General features: G+C 42.8%; 2 protein-coding genes across 2 annotated transcripts; one reads left to right on the forward strand and one right to left on the reverse strand.

Moving 5' to 3' along the window:
• Positions 1–186: 186 nt before the first annotated feature.
• Positions 187–16990, reverse strand: msh4 (mutS homolog 4). The gene is made up of 19 exons (XM_061251618.1): positions 16678–16990; positions 16408–16584; positions 15953–16116; positions 15604–15714; positions 11753–11868; positions 9843–10015; positions 9243–9310; positions 8979–9053; positions 8036–8100; positions 7528–7697; positions 7212–7348; positions 6569–6672; positions 4807–4931; positions 3389–3589; positions 2558–2676; positions 2087–2215; positions 1304–1478; positions 999–1087; positions 187–690 (listed from the first exon to the last, which is right to left on the reverse strand). Exons 1-19 carry the CDS (start codon positions 16928–16930, stop codon positions 496–498), a joined length of 2646 nt encoding a protein of 881 aa, XP_061107602.1. The 5' UTR covers positions 16931–16990; the 3' UTR covers positions 187–495.
• Positions 16991–18001: 1011 nt separating this feature from the next.
• On the forward strand, positions 18002–21356 carry vcpkmt (valosin containing protein lysine (K) methyltransferase). Its single transcript, XM_061258245.1, has 5 exons — positions 18002–18340; positions 18661–18774; positions 18961–19033; positions 19625–19744; positions 20557–21356. Exons 1-5 carry the CDS (start codon positions 18075–18077, stop codon positions 20659–20661), a joined length of 678 nt encoding a protein of 225 aa, XP_061114229.1. The 5' UTR covers positions 18002–18074; the 3' UTR covers positions 20662–21356.
• The last annotated feature ends 3464 nt before the right edge of the window (positions 21357–24820 follow it).

Consider the following 24820-nt stretch of genomic DNA (forward strand, 5'->3'; position numbering starts at 1 on the left):
TATCCCAAGGGTTACATAATGAGTTAAGTGAAGAATAATTATCCGTGTGCGCTTCACATTTAGAAACAATATTTATTTCCAAGTAGATCTTACATTTTATTATCAGTATTATTTTCTGTATTTTTACATTCGGCTTTAGTTTAAGCCCAAGGGCAACTATATACACAAAGGCTACATACACAGCAATTGTGACATGTATGCTCTTTTAATGTGTACTTACAGCATAACCTGGTAACTTACAGAAGAAACCCTGGACCTATTAATGTCAATGGCCAATCATAGCATTAGCTTAATTCCGTTATGAGATGTAACTGCGTAAACGCAGTGTTGAGAACCTTCTTGGCTTTTACAGACATGGGAAAGGAAACAAACTGGGTTCAGTGCATCTGAGCAGAGGAAACCATAATGCTACTACAACGTCTGTCCCCCTGTCCCTCTTTCTTTTTGTCCTGACCGATGGCAGGCTAGCTCTTCATCAGCTCTTCTGCGCCTGGCTCACTCCTCTGTGTCCATGGACGCTGCCGCGTCGGCGGTCTGCAGCTCCGCCTCGTACCGCCTCCTCAGACCCTTCAGGTAGATGCGGAGGCTGTCGGCGTCCAGCCGGGAGTTCCTGGCCGTCTGCAGGAGGCGGGTCGCTAGGCGGTAGACCGCCCGTTGGCGCAGGGTCTCAGGGTCACTGTGCTGTCTGGCCTGAGAAAGGGAGAAAGATGCAGGGAAGTGCAGAAATAGAAGAATAAGTAAAGTTAGCATTCGGTTCGACATCCACATTTGATGATGACATCATGGAACAACATTGCCTTGGGATGACTCAGTAACTTCAGTCATCTGGGGAGAGCAAGAGTTCCATGAGAAGAAGTTTTCAAAGAAGCAATCCTGTCAACAGGGTTAAAGATTAACTACAAAAATCATAGCAATATAGTGTCCTAATCCTAGGGAGTTTACCAGTAATGGGCATTTAAATCGGCGCAAGTCAGCAAGCGAATTGTGGATGAGCCTACCCACAACTGCTGATTGACACTGGAGGCTATCTCTTTAGCTTCCTGGATTATGGACAGTGGTAATGCAGTCATCTCTGCCGCCTTCAGACCTGAAATTTACATACTGCATTAAATTGCCTCGCCAGCCAGAACCGAACCACTCACACTTGACAAATGACACGAGAAATCAGGCCCTTGGCACTGTAGTGGATTCCATCCACATTAAGCCCCCAGCGCAGAGCATGATGTACTTGTAACATTTCAGAAAGGCGCAGAAACTCTGTGTCAGCTGCTCCGACACCACAGCCCAGAGAAGCGCGTGGTACCGTAGTTCCTCTCCTCTGAACAGCCCCGACTCAGCAGATACGTGTAGACCACGCTTTCTGTGCCGGACTCAGCGGAGCGTGTGTGCTGGACCTCCATGTGCTGGTTCTCCACGTTGGGGTAGAGAGTCTCCAGCTGGCACAGCTCCAGGAAGTGAGTAGCGAACAGAGTGAAGGCCTGTGGGACAGAGTACAGCTGTGGTGAGGTCATAGGTCAGTGTACTCACACTGAACAGGCCTCCAGGCCTGAATAGGAGGTAGAAGGATAGTTCTCAAGTCTGCTCAAATCTTCTGATAAAATGGTTGATTTTGAAAAAATGTTATTGCCAGAAATGCACTTCCACCAAGTAGCAGTGTTTCGGTTTAACAATCTCCAGAGTCAATTTTGTTTTTTTAGATTCTTGCTCACGCTGTTGAGCAAACCACTGGAAGTGCGGGTGCGTGCCTGACAGGCATCCAAACCCAAATTAATCATAGTTTACTGCTGCCAGGAGGAAGATAATGACAATCTTGTACAACATCCCCAAGGAAATTATCTTCACAATGTGTTTATTTGGGTTTTGTGTTTCATTGCAGTGAAGTGTTACTGCAAAGACTCTTCAACCATTTTCAAGTCATACAGATTTCATAAGAGGCCATTTTAGTTAAAATAAAGATCTGTATAGTGGACATAAATGTTACAGAAGTTAGTAATGTGTGCACAGGAACAGGCAGAGAAAGTGTGATTCATGCTTCCGAGTTATCAAGTAACAAGAGACAAAGGAGGGGTGTGGCTGGACTCCATACCCGGAAGTTTAGGAGGAACTCGCAGACTGAGTGACAGATACCGACGCCCTCCTCGGCACTGGTGCCCCGCCCCAACTCGTCGATAATGATAAGTGACTTGTCACTCACGTTGTGAATTATGTACGAAATCTGAGGAATGCACATGACATAAAAGCAATACCAGCTTAGTGTGCAGTCATGAAAACTAAAGTGCTAAAACAATTGGTAATTTGAGACTTTCACAACAGATGAAAAACAAAACAGAGCTGCCTCATTATGAAAATAAGTTTTGGCAATACACTTACATCTTCACATGACTGCAAAATAGCAATCTTTGACAGGAGTACAAATCAGTATAAATGTGTAAATTTCCTTTTAAAAGCTGTAAACTGAATACTTCTCTGTGAGGTTGTGAAAACATGAGAAATTTAGCAGGTGCTTCTGTTTCTTAAGATTTTCTGTTTCTTTAGTTTCATGGGAGAGCCTGAATACCTCCTTCATTTCAACCATGAACGTGGAAGAATTTGTCTCAAAGTCATCATCCACCCCAATCCTCGTGAAAATCTGGTCAGCAATGCGGAAAGAAGCATACTCGGCAGGCACAAAGGAGCCTGGGAAAGATAAGGACCATAATCGGCGCATCTTGTAAGCTGGACAGCATAGGAATGCGGAAAATAAGATTAGCATATGCATGTGTATGTACAGAGTTTTGTCTGTGCGTGTAGATCTTTGCTGGTGAATCGCTAGCTGAGCTAACCTATTTCAAAATATATTTGTTGTCGTTGTTTTTTTATTGTTGTTTAATAAGCTCCCAAGACCATCTAGGCTGCGTGAGCAAAATAAGATTTTTAGAACTCAAATCAAGTACCTGCTAACCTCAGAGGGCCCAAGAAAATTCAGGTCCTCCGAAACTTGGATTACTTTCATCAGGTTAAAAGCTCAGACTTTTTTAAAGACCAAAAACGATGGCTTAATTTACTGCTGTAAAATTAGCATTAGCATTAATCAGAAAGTCATTAAAAACCAAGGTGCACTTTTCTCTGAGGCATATTTTAGAAACTCATGGCATGTGTTATATACACATATCATAAAATGTAAAATTCTAAGCTTAAACAACAGGATCTGTGGCTGCATACTGTACTACTACACTACTACACTACCCACACATAGGGAAAATAAGTGTTCTTAAGAATGTGCATTATTTAAATTCACTGTGACGGCTAAAGTGCATGCATTCTGCCAGTCTGTATCCTAAGGGAACCACAGGACCTCAAGTACTGCTTATGCTCAGAATGGTCTGTGGGTGACTACTGACTGGCCTACCTATCTGTGCCATGATCTGGCACAGCGCCACCTGCTTGAGGTAGGTGGACTTTCCGCTCATGTTGGGCCCGGTGATGATGATGAAGTTGCTGCCCTCAGAAATGTAGCTGTTGTTGGAGACGGACTGCTGTCCGGAAATCCGCTCCAGGATTGGGTGTCGGCCGTTCTTGATTGCCAGTGTGTCTGTAAACTCGGGGCGCACTGGGATACACAGGAATAATCACTATAATTCCAGAATGACCAATCTCCAATACATATCTTCTGCAACCCTCTATCCTCATGCCTGAGTTGTATAGTAACGTATGTACCTGAAGTTAATGTGGTCAAAATGGCCATTGTAGCTCCTAATGCTACAAGGTGACTCAGGTCTATAATTTTCGATGGAAAAAAGGTGAGACATGTAACTGCATAGGAGAGATATGAAAACTGTTATTTGCCACATCCCTGAATCTAGAGGGGGACCACTCCTCTTGCACACAGGAAACCACAATTTGAGGGACACACTGCGATTATGCAACAGGGAAACGTGAGATAAAAGCTCTGTGGTCGTCACGTGTCCTGCAGGAGATCCGTCTGGACAGCTGGGGGGGCTCAGCCCCTGGGCCTGCAGGCCCGTCCCGCTCTACGGCTGCCTCGGTCAGACGGGACGGAGACCACCTGCTGAGACGGAGCATTCTCTCTGCGCTGCCGGAACGTAATGTGCTCCCTGAAGAGTCTGCACACCTGCCCCCATTGCCCCCCACCCCCCGCCGCGCATAGACAAGTCTCAAAGCCTCTGCGTGTGCGGTAATGGCAGAGGAGCAGTGAGCAGTCAGAGGAACAGTACAAAAGATGAAACTGTAGGGAGTATAATTAGTCTGGAAAGTGGAACTGGAACATTAGTCCTGCGAAACGGTACATGGTGGGAGTGCGAGGCTCCGTCTGTTACACAACACCTTCCGAGAAGCTGGCGCAACTCTATTCATTCATTCAAGAGCTAAAGGAAACAAAGAAATTCTAGTGTACTCAAAAGGAGTACATGTGTGATATTTCTATAGGACACTGACTAAAAATGAATCTTTTTGAGAGGGCCAAGAAAATGTTTTTCTCCATTTTTAAAACAGCGAGTATCATTCGATCCTGAAACACAAGGTTGAGGTATAATGTTGTTGAAGTGTTTGAACTGATGACCTAACAAACTGAAAGCACCGCCCTGTTTGTTCTTATAACTATGAAATATAAGGGAACTGATATCAGACCGTATCAAAATTTTCAGCCCACTTACTCATTGCAAAGAATAAACCTCCCTGGAGCCAATCGCGAAGGCTTTACAAGTCAGCGCGGCTGTTGGGTGAACTCACACCTGCAACCTGACCCTCCTGTGGTCTGTATTATTTAACCGCGGGTGTGTGGTTTCCCCCCCTCGTGCCCTCACTTGCCGTAGTCGGAGATGGTGCAGGCATTGGCCAGCGATAGCAGCATGTCCAGCATGGAGACAGCGTCTGACAGTTTGTAAAGGCAGTGCACGTGTTCGTGGACCGTGCTCAGAAGCTCACACACCACCCTGACAGGGGGAGAGGAAAGGGGAGGTTAAGGAGTGCTGTGTCACCCTCCCAAAAGGCCTCAAAAAGGCCCTTCCTGGTCCTTGGACCCCATTACGAGACCCCCTGTTGCAAAACAATAGATACGAACACTGCGCACTAGTTTACTGTGAGGACTAGGAGTAGAGGGAAAATGAGTTAGTCATTAAAACAGAGAAAACATCCTCTTCCATTCTCCCTTCTGACATACTGGTCCCCTCGTGAATTGCAACATGCTGCTGGGAATTTTCGGGACGGATGAGTAACCGCTGTCCCAAGCTTTCCAAAACAGAGCTTCTGTTCCTGCCAGCTGATGCTTCACATATCCAAAAGCGTTCCCTTCCGTTGGATGGCTCCCTGCTGACAGCAGCCAAGTGCATCAGGAGCCGCTGTGTAATCATCAGCTTCTCTCGTTTCATTGGTTGCCCAGCCCTGCAGGCCCTTTCTCTATCAGACAAGTAAATTACATGGCTCCACTCCAAGACCAGACTTTTGCGCTGTCTCACCTGGATTATTATCACTCATTCAAAAGAGCCTCGGAACAACTAGTATATCTTACAGTGGGCTGCAAAAGTTTGAGTTAAACATGAGACCTTTCTGCAAATTTTAAAGCAAGATTGCTTTTCACTTTAATTTTTTTTTTTTTTTTATATGGTTTATAATAAAAGGAAAACGGCCCTGTGCAAAAGTTTGGGAAACCCTTTTGGATTATTCTTTGTTGCTTTTAAAAAAGATGATTACTAAGGCCCAGACCCAGGTGATTTATTTTTAAGTAACTCCATGCCTTCTAAAGTATCCAACTGCAGAGGCTGTTCTGTCTGGTGTTAACAACCATGGGTTCCTCTAAACAGTTGTCCAAGGATTTCAGAATGAAGATGGTTCATTTCAAGGCAACAAAAACTCTCTCGGTGTTTCAATCTACCCATTTCCACTGTCAGAAACATTATTAGAAAATGGAAGATAAACGGAAGAGTGAGAAGTTAAGGCAAGGTCTGGAAGACCAAGAAAGATTTAAGATGGAATGGCCCGAGACCTGGAGAGAAATGCTTTTGCACAGGGCCTTTTTCCTTTTTTTATTATTTTGAAACTGTAAAAAATAAAAATAAAAATAAGAAATGTGTCGTTTAACATTGTACCAGGGGTGCCCAAATTCTTGCACACTACTCTAGATAGTATATTTTATTGTGACATTGATTAGCGCAAAGAGCATTGTGTCAATTAGTCATGCACATAATACCAAATCTCATTTGTTTATGTAGTAGCTACATTCTATCATTTGTGTACTATCTATGTTACCGTCTACCCTCCTGTGTTTTTAGTTAACCTTGTCTTAGCCTTGGCATTACCATGTCAATTACATGAACGAAATACAATAAAATGGCCTGAACACTCCATTGAATGATTCAACCCAGAACTTACAGGTGAAAGCAAAACTTCAGAAGTGACCATTATAACTTGACAAATTAACACTTGCCGTGCACTTAATACACAGTTCAAGAGGATTGTAATGGGATTCATGGACCGTGTGGCTTTTGGAGATTCAACACAAACAGAGTGAGACCAGGGGTGAGGAGAGGCAGCTGAATTAATGAACACTGCTGTGACACTGGTCCTGACTCACACGTAAGACATGTGGAAGATCTCCCTCAGCGCCTCATCGCAGCGGTCATTCATCTTGATCAGGTCTGCTACAGTGAAGCTGTAGTTGTTCTTGTGCTTAGTCACCTGCGGCAAAATCGCCAATCACAGCCAAAAGTGCAATGATTATCCGGAGGTGGGAAGTCAAGGGGTCACACAGTATAAGTCCTGCCACCCCGCTGATTTCAGCCAGAATTACTTTTACCTCCTGGCTGAGGAATTGTGCTCATTAGCAAATCCAGGTGATTGGAACACAATACTGAGTAGGACCTTTACTTTCTGAACCTGGCTTTTCCACCTCTGTCATTAACACATTATAAATAGTGACATCTGAGCAAAACTGTTCTACTCTTATACTGAGGTAATGCATTTATCAAGTTGCATTTATGATTTCAAGCTTCAATACAATCAGTACCAGCTTTAGATTTAGATTGCTGCTCTTTTACTGTATTGAAACTTCAGTTTGTAATAAAACCCAACACATCCGCTTTCTGAGGAAAATGAGGAAAGACTTAAGACTTGAATGAAGATACGGAGCATCCACCCACCCCACCACTCCCTGCTTTGAGACGCAATAATGTCTCTCATCTCATTACAGGCAAGAGGCCTGCAGCTCTGTCCCTCACCTTGATGAACTCTGTCGGAAGCTGACCCTGGGGCAGGGCCACTCCCTCCAGCTTCAGCTGAATGAAGAAGCCCCGCGTGGTGCTGAAGCTGGTACGCAGAGGCAGGCTGAACCTCTCCCTCATCTGATCAACCAGCCCTGCAGGTCACCACGGCAACACGGCGCAACATGTCACAGCTGACCTTCTTCAAATACCCCCAGCCGGAGCACTGAGTCAGTTCCATTCCATCACAGTTCGTTCAGGAAATCGTTTGCGATTCAATTCATTATATTCACGCTCGTACACGAGTGCGTGCGTATGGCGGCGACCCAGGTACCTGAAATGTCGTCCACGATCTCGGTGTAGGCGCGGCGGGCGATGTCCAGGAACTCGTTGACGTTGGGGCGCACAGCGTAGCACTTCTGTGTGCGCATGCTAAGGCTGCCCTTCATGTAACTCACATCGTCGTTTATCACTGTCTTGATCTGCTGCAGGATGTGGTCGAACCTGAAGATTTCAGGAGATTTGCAGACATGGCCACCAGTTTGCAACAGATATCACGGTCACGTTTGATCAAGATTTAATTTAAGATAGATTTGTATTGTTGTTTGCTGGTGGGGTTCAGATGTGCAGACAAATGTTTAGTGACAAATAAACATACCATCAATACCATCAATATACCATAAACCAGGTAGTACATTTAACAACATTTAAATATAATAAATGTTTTATTGCTGAGGTAAGAACCTGCTTTTGATAAACAGATGGTTCTCAGTCATATTAACAATGTTAAACAAGAGTAACATGGAGTAATTATCCTCTGACTGACTGCTGAGGCCTGTTACCTTGTGTCCTCCAGGGAGTTGTAGTAGGCTTTCAGCAGGGCGGTCTGGCAGTTCTTCAGCACTGCCTGTCCACACACAGTCAACAGTGTTAATGGTTTCCACTCATTTTTTATTGTGTATTGACATTCATGAGCTTGTTAGACACTTTATATGCAGGTCAATAGGCAGAGCTTTGAGTTTACACACGTTAAAAGCTGGTGCATAAATATTTCATGCCTATTATCAGGGAGCATTTTGCATGATGACCTCATTTAGATTTTTCACACGGGGAAAATGATTGCTTCAAAGGTTTTTGGTTTTAGATACTTTCTCCACCCATTTTCTGTTCAGTTCTTAGCTCACTTTAAGGACACAATACCTGCATCTCTGCTGGAACTGTAACTGAAAAAAAACACTTATGGAAAGCTATCAATCACAAATACAGATGAGGATGTGTCAGTATAGGAGCTATCTTCCTGAATGTAATCATACAAGCTTCAATATTTATGGATTTAATCAGCACAGGCAACAGCCAGAACGCTAGGAATATTTACTGCCTTTCTCTGTGAGGTCTTGTCTGAGGTGTTTCGATCGTAATGAAGGTAGCGAAGAGCTCAAATGCGTCACTTTTCATGTCAACTGCTTTACTGAACAATATAAATGATGAAAAAGGAGTTGAAGTCCAGCTTATGTTGGGTTTTCCAATAAAAATGGATCTGTTGAGTGTTGCCCTTCTCTTAACCTGTTCTTTCTAGGCTTAACAAAATCCTTTCATCTGTTGATGTTTATCAATTGTCTATCTACAGTATAGCCCCCAGTAACCAAAAGTAATTTTGAGGAATCCACATGAGTCCTGAGTCATTACAATAACAACTAAATTACTGTTGATGAATTTGCCTCCACTGGCTACACTGGCACATTCTATTATTCTATATTCTATTAACCTAGATGAGATTCCTCCCACCTTCAGTGGTCCCACTAACTCCAGTGTGTGTTTCAGCTGAATCACGTGCATGATCTTTGCCTCAGCCACTTGAACCTATGTTAGAAAACACTCAAACAATTACTTGAACACATACTTACAGGCATAGGAACAAACATTCAATCATTACTTTGCTTACACCCTGAATTTTACACTTGCTTATGTTTTCCTGCATATCAACAAAATATATTACATTCCAGCTGAAGAGACACATTAAGGGACAGAGTCAACATTCTTCTGCAGTACCGTTTCCTGCTTGGGGATCTGCACTAGAACTGAGAGCAACTGGTCTGTGTCCAGAAAGTGTCCGATCACTGCAAATTAAGGCAATACACCAGGGGAGTATGTTAGAGGCAGGAAGACACAAGAAATGAGTCAACAGTTCTCAATCCTTTAAGAATATCCTAAAAGAATATTAAAAAATATACACAAATGCTATAATACTGTGGTAAGGTGATGGGAGACCAGAGTAATACGAGCTAATGCTTGGCTCTTAGATAGGGCATTACTGCACACTCTCAGAAATAAAGGCACGAAAAGTGTCTAAAAAAGTGCTAATGCTTGATGTTGAGGCAGTACAATATAAGTACAAAAAACTTTGGCCGCAATATATAATTAATGTGTACCTTTTTTTTGCTAGGAAAACGTACTCAACCAAAGAGAATGTCTGTACTTTCAGGGTACATGTGGGACTTCATTTCTGAGAGTGAATCTTTGATCAAAATCAGTCAGTGAAATACTGCAGTCCATGTGAAAATCTGGCTGTGTGCTCAGTACGGTCTTGTCGTACGATGTATCGCTCATAAAAGGTGGAATTCTGCGATGAGTCTTAAGCAGTGTGCGGACCCTTCTTCATGCCGAAGAAGAGCTCCTCGTTCTGCAGCAGCTCCTGCACCGCGTCCAGCCGGATGTTGACGGTGTCGGCGTCCAGCAGGGGCTCCAGGATGTTGGAGCGCAGCCTCCGCCCTCCTCCCGGAGTCTGGGTGTAGTTCAGCACCCCCAGCAGAGTGTGCTCACTCCTGTCACACACAGCAGGGCTGCCCGTTATCGCGTGCATCTGACCTGACAGTGGCCTGGGTTCAACCGTCAATTTCCTTCACCGTAACTCATCATTAAAGGTCCCATATTGTGGAAAATGACATTTCACTTGGAACTTATTTGGATTTTGTAGTTGTAGGTGCTATATAAAACACTGAAAGTACCACAATGCACAGTCCCCAAAGAAATCTACACAATTCATATCAAGAAATTATGCGTTTAAATTAGCCATTTGGGGCTCTGTAACTTTATCATGTCACAACTATACGCTCATTTGAATAAGTCCACCTTCATAGCAGCACAGATGGCGTTCGGTTCGATTCGGAGCTAGCCAGACAATGGACATGTAAAACTTGGATTACACAAACATCTTCCGGATATCAGGACCTACAATAAAATGCTGGAAAGGTACAATCTGCTGATAAAACCCATCCTGATGGTATAACATTGTTCTGTTCCAAAGAACACAAACAACAAAAAACACTCCAAAAAACTGCAGTGACATCATTTACTATGAATAAACATTATTTTCATATTTATTTTGAAATCCATACACTATATCTTTTCCCATTATTACAGACAGGGAATTAGCCATATTTTTCATTTTAAATCATTTAAAATATAGGTACGGCACTCTCTTTGAATGACACAAACCTCAACAGTTCAACGGGAATGCACATAGTAATTACATTTAGTCATTTAACATGATCTTACAGGCAGACTGATAAATTATATAATTGAACTCTTGGCAATAGAGATACTTTTTTAACAAAGACTACATTGACAGAGGCTTTGAGCATTTAAATACACAACACAGTGTAATCCCAAAATTCCTTTCTTTTCCTATTTCAAATCTCCTACAACTCCTTTATTATCCAAAGTGAAGAAATAGGTACAGAAATATGTCCAAGGAGGACCTACAGGTGTTACTAAATACTGATGCAGTGAATGTATTGGGAAACCACACACACATCATGGCACCCGACATTTCACTTGCACTCTCCAAACAAGCTGCAGAGAAGATACAAGTAGAACATCCGTTCAAAACCCTCTTTTTGCTGACACCACAAGGGTGCTGATATTGTGCTTCTTCATTTAACTTATAATGAGTGCTGATCAAGAAAAGGTATCTGGGGTATCTAATATTTTTTTTTTTTTACAAATATATCTTTCTGAAAACAATACTACATTTATATTTTAGTTCTTAACCTTTTGCAGATTTGCAGATGAGAACACTCTGTCTCCCTCTCCCTCACTCCCATCCCTCCCTTCCCCAGACAATAGCCTCACCTAGTGTCTCGGTTGTTCACTACGAGCTCCAGGTTGCTGACAGAGGTAGAGTCAATCATGACAGTCTGCTCACTGCCTTTGAAGCTCACTTTGAGTGATTTTGGGGCATAAACTGTGTTCTGGATGAACTCAAAATACTTCAACAGAGCAGCTGCTGCAGCCAGACAGTAGTACCTAAACATTTATACATCAACAAGCAAACAGAATATATCTCGTGATTAAAACCTTTAGATATTTACGTATATTTAACAGCAGTGTTGTATTGTATACTGCAATATCTGAAAGCAACAATAATTTGTGTATTTGTCCAGATGTGAAGCGTCTTAAGTATTTTAATATATTGCACATCAATATATTTTCAGTACATTGCACTTCTGTAGGGGGTTGGTGTGAAGGCTTCATGGATGTGGACTGAGGCCTTGACTTACTTAGCTTGCACCTCCATGAGGACTGTGCCGAACTCTGGTGCACACAGCTGCTGAATGTATTCCAGCCCTTTTCTCTCATTGAAATACCTCCTCTGGATGGCAGTGAAGGACACATTCTGGAACAATTATGCAGCTCAGCAACACTCACAAAGCTTTGATGGTTCAGTCCTTTCAAATCAGCTTCCAATCTGACATTTCACTGTACTGGACATCTCACCTGGGCAACAGTCCTTAGCTGTCAAGTGAAATCTGCTACTCTCCCTTTCCTTAGCTTACTCTATGTTTTTAATTCTTTCTTGTGTTTCCCCTACTCCCCTCCCTCATGTGTACCTACACCTGGCAGGGTGTCCCCCTGGTATTAATAGCGGAATGCACCTCAGAAACAATAAAATAAAATAAAACCTCAGATTCAGATCTCTATAGAAGGGTAAAAAAGGCCCAGTTTCGGTATATAACAAAATTGCCAATGTGTAGTCATGTTTTCACCAAGTCCAGAATAAGCCATACCATGTACAGTGGGAGCAATAATTATTTGATCCCTTGTTGATTTTGTAGGTTTGCCCACTTACAAAGAATGGAACTGTGTAGAATTTTAATCATAGGTACATTTTAACATTGAGAGACAGAATATCACAAAATAATCCACAATAACAACATCATATAAAGTTTATGAATTTATTATCGTATTTTTGCATGAAATAAGTATTTGATCCCCTACCAATCAGCAATAATTCTGGCTCCCACAGACCAGTTAGTTTTCCATTAAGAAGCACTCCTAATCTCAACTCATTACCCAAAACACCTGTGTCAACTCGTTACATCGTTATGTAGCTGTATAAAAGACACCTGTCCACACAATCAATCAGACTCCAACGTTTCCACCATGGGCAAGACAAAGGAGCTGTCTAAGGACATCAGGGACAAAATTGTAGACCTGCACAAGGCTGGGATGGGCTACAAGAAAATAAGCAAGCAGCTTGGTGAGAAGTTAACAACTGTTGGAGCAATTATTAGAAAATGGAAGAAACACAAAGTCACCGCCAATCTCCCTCGGTCTGGGGCTCCACGCAAGATCTCGCCTTGTGGGATATCAATGATCATGAGAAAGGTCAGGGATCAGCCCAGTACTACACAGGAGGAGCTTGTTAATGACCTGAAGGCAGTTGGGACCACAGTCACGAAGAGAACCATCAGTAACACACTACACCTTGAAGGATTAAAATCCTGCTGCGCGCGCAAAGTTCCTCTGCTGAAGAAGGCACATGTACAGGCCTGTCTGAAGTTTGCCAAAGAACACCTGGATGATCCAGAGGAGGCTTGGGAGAAGGTGATGTGGTCAGATGAGACCAAAATAGAGCTATTTGAAATCAACTCGACTCGCCTTGTTTGGAGGAAGAGAAATACTGAGTACAACCTCAAGAACACCATCCCCACTGTGAAGCATGGAGGTGGAAACCTTATGTTTTGGGGGTGTTTCTCAGCTAAGGGGACAGGATGACTTCACCGTATCGAGGGGAGGATGAATGGGGCCATGTACCAGGAATTTTGGGCGACAACCTCCTTCCCTCAGTGAGAGCACTGAAAATGGGTCGTGGATGGGTCTTCCAACATGACAATGACCCAAAACATACGGCCAAGGCAACAAAGTGGTTCAAAAAGCAGCATATTAAGGTCCTGGAGTGGCCTAGCCAGTCTCCAGACCTAAATCCCATCGAAAATCTGTGGAGGGAGCTGAAGCTTCGAGTTGCCAAGCGACAGCTTCGGAACCTTAAGGATTTGGAGAGGATCTACAAAGAGGAGTGGATCAAAAGCCCTCCCAAGATCTGTGCAAACCTGGTGAAAAACTACAACAAACGTCTGACCTCTGTGCTTGCCAACAAAGGTTTCTCCACCAAGTATTAAGTCCTATTGTTCTATGGCTCAAATACTTATTTCATGTGAAAATATGATATTAAATTTAAAAAATGTATATGATGTTGTTATTGTGGATTCTTTTGTGATATTCTATCTCTCAATGTAAAAATGTACCTATGATTAAAATTCTATACAGTTCCATTCTTTGTAAGTGGGCAAACCTACGAAATCAGCAAGGGATCAAATAATTATTGCTCCCACTGTAAATACCATGAAGCGCCACTTCACTCTGCCACTGCTTATCCTCTACCATGTACTAACTATTTTCCTGGGGGAAATTCTGCCTCATTCTGGGAGGTTAATATAGTGGGCTCCAGAATTATTGGCACCCTTAATAAGAATGGAGAAAAAAGGCTGCATATATCAAACAACATGGATAATGATCTATATTTTATGTTCAAACATACAGGAAAATTATTTACTTTTATTTCAATACATTTACTCTCATGCTTCAATGTTTTCTATTTAGTAATCTAATTTTTTCTGAAAACAAAATATGTGGCACCCCTAACAATTATTGTAGATAAAATCATATAAAGTATTAAAAAATGAGGCAAGAAGCATGCTAAATCCTTTTGTCAACCATCAGCATGGGAAAAGCCAAAGAAAACATGGTAATTGACCATCACAACTCTGGTAATGGGTACAATAAAATACATAAAAGGTTAAACATACCGCTTAGCACTGTAAGGGCAATAATAAAAAGTCATAAAACAAATGGAATGGTTGCAAACTTGCCAGGAAGAGGATGCAAGTGCATATTTTCCACACAGTAAGGTAGATGGTGAGGGAGGCCATAAGTAACCCAAGAATCGCAGTTTAAGAATTGCAGATTAGTTGTGTCTTGGGCTCACCAAGTCTTAAAAAAAAAGAAGGAAAATGGCACCTCCATACCAGCAAAAGCCCTAACTGAGCACAATAAAGAAAACCAAGCAATCGAGTTAGCCAAACCTCATTGGAATTATGATTGGAAGACAGTGCGGTGGTCAGATGAGACCAAAATTGAATGCTTTGGCCAAACACATCATCACATATTTGGCGGCAAAATGGAATTCATACAAGGAGAACACCTCATACCTACTGTCAATGTGGCAATATGGCGGGGGGTCAAGATTTTTTGCTGCCAGTGGTCCAGGGGCATCATTTAAGATCAATGGCACAATGAATTCAACAAAGTACAAGGAAATCTTGGCAGAAAATCTGGTTGCCTCTGCTAGGAAGCTGAGTCATGGTCGTAGGTAGATTGTCCAGCAAGACAATGACTCCAAGCATACATAAAAATCCACACAGAAATGGTTAAGTAAAAAGAACAACCATGACCTGCAAAGGCCATCTCAATCTCCAGACTTAAATCCCATGAAAAACCTGTGGTCTGAACTGCAGATGGGGCTATCCCAAGGATATCAATGATTCTGAAAAGTTCTGCATGGAGGAATGATAATAAAAAAATCCCTCCAAATGCGTTCTATATTCTCATCACAAATTATAGGAAAGGACTCATGGTTGTCATCTTTGCCAGGGGTATTTGCACAAAGTATTAAACCAGGGGTGCCAATAATTGTGGAACCTGTTTTTTGGGGAAATACATTTTTCAAATCTTGACTTTGGTTCCATTTAATCTTTAACAAAGCACACTACTTTAATGACGTTGGAAAATAAATCTTATGTCAATAACCTATTTTTCAGTTTACAGCACTTTTTCTGCATATTTATCAAGGGTGCCAATAATTCTAGAGCCCACTGTATCTTTTACAAACCTGCTAACTATTTTCCTGGCAGAAATGTCAATGGTTAATACCTCTTACTAACCTGCTTACTTGTAGCAAATCAGAAAGAAACAAGTTACGTAAAAAAATGGAACTGCTTAGTTCTGGCTTGTCACCAGTATCCAGATATATCACAGCCAGTGATCCTGTTTTATTAATGTTGGCCTATACCTGGAAGTTCTCATTAATGAGGCTGAAGAGTTTGGTCCCTTTTCCCTTCTCACTGGCTGTGTCAGGCATCAGTATCTCCAAGGGTGCCAGAATATGCAGCTTGGTGATTACCTGCCAACATGTAAAATTACAGATGAAGCGTAGACAGATGGGTTACTGTAGGTGTGCAACGTTTTTACCTTTTCAACAATCCATTTCGCTTCCCTGAGTAACTAATGAATCTATTAACAGAAATTCAGCTTTCCTTTATTCATTTAGCTTCAGGACATTTAATCAATATGGAGAGGGAAAGATGAGCTGACATGATGGCTTGCTGATGACAAACGAATGCAGTACGTCTGCCATCTACCTTGGCATAAGCCCCGGTGTCAGCGAATTGAGACAGAACAAGCTCTGGGAACTTCAAGTCGATGCTGGTCATTCCAATCTCGCCACGGGCCAGACCTCGCCCCTCCACCACAGCCACAATCACGGAGGCAGCAGTGCCAGAGGTTGCTGAGGAGCAGGTGGTCACTGCAAAGGATATTGAGAGCTTTCAGGTGAATCTGAGCTCGCAGAAATTCAAATTATCTAAAACATTGAGGGAACCGTTATTATTCTCGCACTTCAAGTGTGTCATACTGAGTTAACATCCTTGAACAATGCAGATATGTAACTAGTAACACGTGACAAAGCCTACTAAGTTCTTCGAGATGCTAAATTGCTTCTGAATTAGGTACAGAAGACTCATGTCCAGTCTTGTAAGTAGGCTACAATGTCGGCCGCAGTACTGTAGAGTCTACGTTTAGAGCAGTTGTAATGTACCAGTGTGTTCAGTTTGTGGCGTCCGCACATGGTGTGAAGTGGCAGCACCAGAAGAGCCAGGGGTCCGGCGTATTCTCGGGGTTCCCACGCCACGAACAAAAGAGCTGCTAAAAGTAGATGTTAAGATCGATGCGCTCGTTCTGTCAGTACTGGAACTCCGGTCCCCCTGGCAAGAGTCTAAATACACAAGAATACACATTTTACGATTAAGCGAGCTAGTGTTAACTTAGCTAACTTATCTATTGTAGACTACTATGAAAAGCTACTCACCTGTTGAGGTGACAATATTAGCAGGGGCTGTTCGGGACGACTCAGCGACCAAAATAGGTGTTGGGTTTACGTTTGTAACGCTACTGACTTGTGGGCCACGTAATGACGAAGCCGAAGTCCACGAACCGAGTCCTGGAGTAGTCGAAGTACCAGGGCCGCCCTGGCGATCTACCGACTCAGAGCTTCGCACTGAGTCTGAAGTTTCACCTGGTGTCATCTGTTCTGTACTGCTGTTTAACGTGTTTAGTGACATATTCAAATATGTCAATTAAATTCTGAAGTGAGGAATAGTACAATGGAAGTGGACAAAAGTGCCAATAAGCAGTATGATGTTTTTGTATGTTAACATCAGAACTGAAATATAACAGTTAAATGGTTAGCAATGACTTTCCCGCTGTTAGTCGACAGCTCCCGACATTTTCTACTTCCGGTCAATCAGATTGGGCACGTGGGTTTTTTCCGTTTAAAATTTATGACGAAATACAAGAACCCAAGATCTCTCTTTGAAATAATTATAATAAATTTGCTAGTCTAAGACAATACATTGCATTTATCATCTATTGCGCAATAATTCTAGATATAAAATATTATAAACATGTCTTATCACAAAAATGTAATTCTGTAATCAAGTAAACTGGAAACTAGATAACTTAGGCAAATAAATGAATACACCCGGTTTGGGGAGAGGGTCTTCGCTGGGGCCTGGATCTTGGGCGGAGTAATACCTGGTAGGTGGAGTAACACGTATCCCATGGCAGTTACCTATGGGTACTGATGAAGTAAGACTTGCATTTTAAACGTATAACTAAAACAACATAACTAATATTTATTTCAGGAAAAGCGTAATGTGCTGTATAAAACACATAGGATACTACTGTTCGTTTGTTGTTCGTTTGTCATGATATGCAAATAAATTAATGTGTAACGTTATATGTTAGCCTACAAGTCCAAAAATGATTAGGCCTATACGACCTATTCATTTGCGAATATATGTTGTTTTCCAATGTGGTGACAGGCAATTAACAGATTATTCTATATTCCAAAAAGCTAAATCAGACAAGTTTCAGAGACTTCCGTCAAAGCGATAAACTGCAGCGACTGGTAGAGCCCATTGGACTGAAATATGGCAGAGCCAGTTAAAACGTTAATGGGCTGTTACGCGTTTTACAGCCAATTGAAACGATTGTGGTAGACTGGTAGAGCCAATCAAAATGATAGTGGAAGGTCATTACACATGTTCAGCCAATAAAAACTAGTATGGGGCGGGGTTACATGTGTTACTCCGCCCAGGTGTAACCTCGCTCCAGGCCGCAGCAAAGGCTACTTGGATTTGGGAGAGAAAGACGCCCCGCTATGGCCAAAAAGTGAAGCTAAACTTGTACAGTAATAAGGATAAAATGGCGGCGCCATTAGGAGACTCGGGGGATGAAAATTACTTCGTTCGAGAGATTGAAAAGAACGATGGATGTTGCTTACAAATGAAACAGTGTAGCACGGGAGATGTGGGATGTGTGGTATGGGACGCAGCTATCGTCCTTTCTAAATATTTAGAGACACGACAGTTTTATGAGCCTCAAAATGGAGTAAACAAATGGGCCAACAAAAGCGTTTTGGAACTGGGAGCGGGGACTGGAGTCGTGGGACTCATGGCAGCGACATTGGGGTAAGTGTTGTAGTTAGCTGTCAATTGATACTAAGAGTTGTTGAAGTCACAGTGAGTAGCCAGCAGAAAAGGCATATGATTTACTATTCGCAGCAATTCTTATTTGGCAGCTATTTTGTTACCAGGTGTAACGTTACCAATATTAAGTTCATTGTGTGTCCAGTTGGTTAGCTACCTAGCTTTTTACGTTCCATATTCCTGGTTGGATAGTCTTTCCTCGTGAATCGCTGGCAAACCACTTGCAGACAGCAAATGTGTCCACGGTTTGCAAGTTAGTAAGCCGTACTAAAATTTCTGTTTCCTCTCTACACATGGTGCAGAGCATACGTCACAGTGACCGACCTGGAAGATTTACAGCATCTACTGCAAATCAACATCCGGGACAATCGGTCCCTGGTCACTAGTGGCTCTATCGCAGCCAAGGTACTTAAATGGTTTGTACTCATCCTATCCTTATTTAATGCTTGCCTCTGGATAGCGTTTGGCACAAAAACCGGGCAACTTCTGAAGTGATGAGCTTATATAAAATGAAATGCAAAGTCATTTTGTACGATAATACTGTATTTTTCATGCACAGGTTCAGTGTTTTATGAAATGTTTTTTCCTATTCTGTTCTAAAGGGGAGAGGATGTGACAGAATTTTCCCCTCGCCCTGATTATATTCTAATGGCTGATTGCATTTACTATGAACAGGTACTGTACCACCCATTCTGGTTTGTAACAAATGCCTGTATACATAATGTAGTGCATTTTTCAAGTCGGCATGTCATCAGAAACGTCCTTAATTCCACTAAAAACTGCTCTATTCCAATCAAAGATACTAAAACTAAAATAAAAAATATCTGATCCTTAATTTCTTCTGAACAAATACCTTAAATATAGTTTACCTTTTTCATTTCATCCATTTATACAGCTGTTTATTTTTTTGATGCCAGGTACAATTGCTGTGGTTCCCGTGGGAGTTTATCCCGCAACACTCCTTTCATAAACTCAGTTATTTAGCAGTTAATGGCCACATGTCTTGTCTCTGTGCAATAATGCATTTGACTTCACTTCATATTAGTCCATATGGATGACTTGCAGTCCTAACATTCAAATGTATTTTCATTGGCTGTCAGTGTTTTATCATTCATGCAGCAGGAAAAAAATTGCTCTGAAAGTGATCCCAATGATATCTTTTGTCACTGTCACTGTTCTTATAGTTTTGGTGTGGACTCTGCCATCCACACAATCTTTAAAACAATATATAGTTATTGTTCTTGGTGTGTTCCCTTATGCCTGCAGTCTTTGGGGCCACTGGTGAAGACTCTGAGAGATCTTGCTGGACCAGAGACCTGTGTGATCTGTTGCTATGAGCAGCGCACCATGGGCAACAACCCAGAAGTGGAGAATACATTTTTCCAGGTGAGCGAACAGGGATTAGCAAACCTTTCTCTTCAGTAGGGTGCTTTCATTCCCGTTGTGTTACCAGAATTCAAGAATACAAAGAAAAGAGATACAGTACATGTTTTAAAAAAATATGAAAACACAACACAGTTTTAGCCCCTGTTGAGCTCTTATAATTTCTCTCCAAAGATTGCCACCACCCTGGTTAGCATAGCACCATGAAATCACACCTCTGTTAAGCATTACATTACATTAATGGCATTTGGCAGACGCTCTTATCCAGAGCGACGTACAGTTGATTAGACTAAGCAGGAGACAATCCTCCCCTGGAGCAATGCTGGGTTAAGGGCCTTGCTCAAGGGCCCAACGGCTGTGCGGATCTTATTGTGGCTACACCGGGGATCGAACCACCGACCTTCCGGGTCCCAGTCATGTACCTTAACCACTACGCTACCAGCCGCCCCTACACCTTAAATTGTGCAGCCTGTCAGATCTTAAAGTACACAATTTGCAATTTTAAATGTATTAAATTGACTTATTTACCAGTTAGCATGCCTGATAATGTATGGTGCAGTATGCCGTGGTAATGCCAAAGGGCTTTTGACATAGCCCCACCTCTTTCCCACTCCCACTGAAGTTAGCTTGCTTGGTGCATTGCTTGCATTTTCAAAACTGATGATGATTTTTCCTTTCCAAAAATCAGAGCTGCAAATCATTCTTCCACAGTTACACACATTTTCCGAGGGAGGCATGTAATAGGTTCTACTGTACAGGAGTCTATAGTTATTTACTTCTTATCTAATTAATGTACTTCTGTCTGTTTGGGCTAGCTTCTGCTCCAACACTTCAGATCAGAGGAGATCCCCCAGGAGAAGCAGGACCCAGAGTTCAGCAGCCCAGACATCCACATCCTGCACCTTTACCCACTGGCCTGATGCTATGCTGGGGGCCTCTGGGAGAGGAAGTGCCTATCTCTATACAGAGAGAGCTGGGTTTCCACAGTGATACCTGGATGAAGGGCTGGGGCCTAGCACTGAGCCAGGGAGCACAGCTTCCAGGTTATGGGAGGCTTATAGCAAAGGATCGGACTACCACTCACGGTTCTCTTACACATCAGCGTAACATCTCATAACCTACGGTACTTCTGTGAGTGGACACACTTAACATGTGCTTTTTCCCCCTTGTGAGTTTTATTACTTGGGGTTCAGTGTTTTTTTTTTATCATATATTTGGATTTTTATACCATGACTTCCATTAAAGAAAGGTCTAAATTTAATGAGAAGCTGTGCTTTACCAGTCCATGGATAGAAATGCATGGAAGCAAAGAAAATTCAGCAGTATGTGAATACTGAACTCAAATACTGACAATGTTGACTCAAATTCAAATCCCAGCTGTAAGTTGCACATGTAAATATGCACATGAATAACGAGACTTTGCCAAAGGGCCACAAAACAAAAAGCCCTATGTGTGTTCCTGCAAAGATTTGTATCTTTTGTTGTGATGTCTTCACAATGCAAAGCATTGTACAGCTTCAGGCAGGTGCATTTGATTCTCACCACTTCCTCGATCCCATCAGTGTGAACTCCACGTTTTATACTCAATAAAACAAAGAAAGACCTTTACAAACAATGGACTCGATGTTGTTTGCAGCGGTTCGACTGTGAGAAATGCTGTGAGGTGTAAGGGGTGGATGACTCACACTTGCTTGAGGTAGCGTTGCATCACTGGCTCAGTGAAGCACAGCATCATGCTGCCAGCTCTGTGCATGAATGCACAGTGATCAGGCTGATCTGAGCCTTGGAGCTGTGGGCCGCTGACCTAACATGAACTCCCTCTCCCGCGGCGCTCCTACGCAATGACGCATGCCTCATGCGGTTTTTTAGGACGCAGCGACTCACGGACTGGCGCAGGTGGAGCAGACCTGCCACTTTCACAGTTGGCATATGTGCTTTTTTTGGGGGGTACATTCATCTCATTTCCTGTCAGGGGCTCACTAACTCTGATCCCCCTCACAAGAAATTCAGTACTGGCAAACACTTACAGCTTTGGCCACTGGAGGGCGACGGTAGTCCGTTAAATTAGCAATCAAAGTGACCAGTGCCTGAAAAAGATGTGGTTTTTGTTAAATTAAAAAGATTGATTGTTAATAGCTCAAACCTTATCATGAAGATCTCAGCCTGTTTTAATTAATGAATTAATATTGGAACGCAGTATTTAAGTAAATGAAAGTAAATAACACTTCATATTTGGTAGCATGTCCCTTGCTTCCAATAACTGCATCAAGCCTGCGACCCATTAACATCACCAAACTGTTGCATTCTTCGTTTGTGATGCTTTTCCAGGCTGTTACTGCAGCCTCTTTTAGTTGTTTGTTTATGGGGGGTTTTTCCCTTCAATCTCCTCTTCAGGAGATGGAATGCATGCTCAATTGGGTTAAGGTCTGACTTGGCCAGTGTAAAACCTTCCACTTTTTCTCCCTAATGAAGTCCTTTGTTGTGTTGGCAGTGTGTTTTTTGTCATTGTCTTGCTACATGGAAGTTTCTCCCAATTGGTGCACAGAATGTTTATGTAGTCTTCTGAATTCAGCCTGCTGCTACCATCATTACATCATTGAGTTACATCATCAATAAAGATGAGTGAGCCCACTCCAGAAGCAGCCATGCAAGCCCAGGCCATGACACTTCCTCCACCTTGCTTAACAGATGAGCTCATATGTTTTGGATCATGAGCAGATCCCTTCTTTCTCCACACTTTGGCCTTTCCATCACTCTGGAAGAGGTTGATCTTGGTCTCATCAGTCCATAAAACTTGTGGCTCATCTCTGTACTTTTTTGCCAATTGTAATCTAATTTACTACTGATGAGTGGTTTGCAGCGTATAGTAGAAACAAAGGAATTTACCTTGTTGTTAGAATAGTTTTGGAGGGGACTGTTTGCTGAAACCGTATTACTCCTATGTCTGTAAATGATCATGATATACCCTAGTGAAGGTTGAGTACATATAACAACCTGAAAACGCACTACTAGGCCTTATTCAGAGTAAACATTCAAGATTTTAGTGGAAAGGAGCTGCTGGTAGTAGTGTCCAGTACCTGGTCAGAAATACGTCCAAGCGGACAAGTATGAATGGTTCATGGTGGTCTACGGTTCTGTGTTTAGAACATTATTTAGGCACAGCACACCAAAGCTATGCAGGACAACATTTATGATATTAGAGCACTGTGCTTCCCTCTCTCACACACACAAACATGCACGCACACATATGCACCTGCTACACTGGGCTGACGAGGGAGAACTTCACTTAGATCTACCATGTGAAAACATTCCTGTAACAATAAAGGCACCCCAGAGAGCCAGCAGGTTTGGGTCTTCCCCCCCAATCGGCCCCCCTGCCATCTTTAAACACCAGTGCCCTCCATAAGTGTCCAGGGAAGGGGGAGGGGTGGTGGTAAGTAGTAATAAGGCAAGAGATTAATTGCCATTTGTTGCCTTTCCTATAAATAGCCAAAGCCGCTCAGTTGACGTAATTATCCCCCATGCCCGCCTCTCTATATTTTCCTGGTGCAAAAGAGCTATTAGGATCACAGCAGTACAGTTACAATTCCCTCTGGTTGCCGTGGAGAGGATATGTTTAGCCTAATTGCTTTGACACAGAGCTGCTGCAGAGTCCTCCCAGGGTGGTAGGAATGATGCCTGTGGGGGTGGTAGGAATGAAGACTGAGGGGTGATGGGAATGAAGATTGGGGGGTGGTTGGGATGGAGCTTGGGGGGTGGTGGGAATTAAGCCTGGAGGGTGGTTGGAACTGACAAGGGGCAGGATAGCGGTGTCACTCAGAAGGGTTCCAGTGTCCTTCTTTCAACCACCCACAAGTATACCCAGCTTCTTCTTTCCACCGCACATGAACCATATATTCTGAGCCAGAAAAAAAGCTAAACCCACCATAGTGATCCACAACAGTCCTGGTTTTAGCTTTAAATAGCAGCTCATTTCATTGTATGAATCCCAAGAGTTCCCAAATGAGGATACTGATGAGAGGACTTATCTGTGGAAGAGCAGGAAATGCTGTGTTTCTGAGCCCTATGTCCCAGAGTTTCCCAGGCCTGTTTAGAAAGATTCCCACAGGAAGCTGGAGGCACAAACCTAGGTGCTGAAATTCCTGGCTACAGCATTCTTCAGAGGTATTACTGAGATGAATGAGAAGAATGAAAACATTCATTTGACCACTGGCCCGGTGAAGCTGCTTAGCGATAGGAGCTTACAGCCAGCAGATGGCGGTGTTCACACAAAACAAAAACATGATGAATGAGTGCCTCTGTGGGAGATTGAAGGTTCCTCATTCAATTGCTTGTTTGAAATCTGGATTGCGTTCCCCAATTTGCTTCTCTTTTCTCACACTTAGCACAGAGTGGGACTGAATTAGACTAACTTGATTATGACGTTTATTGACAGGAAACATTTCAACCGACTGTTTTTGATAGGCATACTTCCTTGGTGACAGTTGCCATGAGAAGCCACAACTTCCTCTCTCTTCCTGTGTATTAGTAATCTCTGTCTGGGGGGTAGAATGTGTCATAATCACTGTCCCCACTGGGGGATTTTCAGCAGTCACTGAGAAGTACTATCAGTTTAAGATGATAAAGCAACTGACGCCACGGTTAGGTTTGTATCTCTTCAGGACTTCCAGGATGTAGTTTGCTGGTCCTGTATAGGCAGGGAACAGAGAACAAAAAAAAGATTGACTAGACCATGTCACCTCCATTCCCCCAGCCACTCTGATTGGTGTTTGGTGACCTCATGAGGCAAGCAGGAAGAGTCCAGCGGGTATGCTGCATGCTAAGCATAATGTCCAGCACAGGGGTTGAGCAACAGACACCAGGTCACACACACACACACACACATACACACACACAAACAGGATGTGGACTGAGTCTGTTAATGTCCAGCACAGAGGCCCAGCAACAGACACCAGGTCACACACATACACACACACACAAACAGGACGTGGTCTGAGCCTGTCAATGCAGACCGCTTATATCTGGGACCAGGATCCCCTCTTTAGTCTGCGAGATCCCATTTTAGCCTGAAAGAATAAA

The sequence above is a fragment of the Conger conger genome, chromosome 1, assembly GCF_963514075.1.
Source record: "Conger conger chromosome 1, fConCon1.1, whole genome shotgun sequence".
Classification (NCBI taxonomy): Eukaryota; Metazoa; Chordata; class Actinopteri; order Anguilliformes; family Congridae; genus Conger; species Conger conger.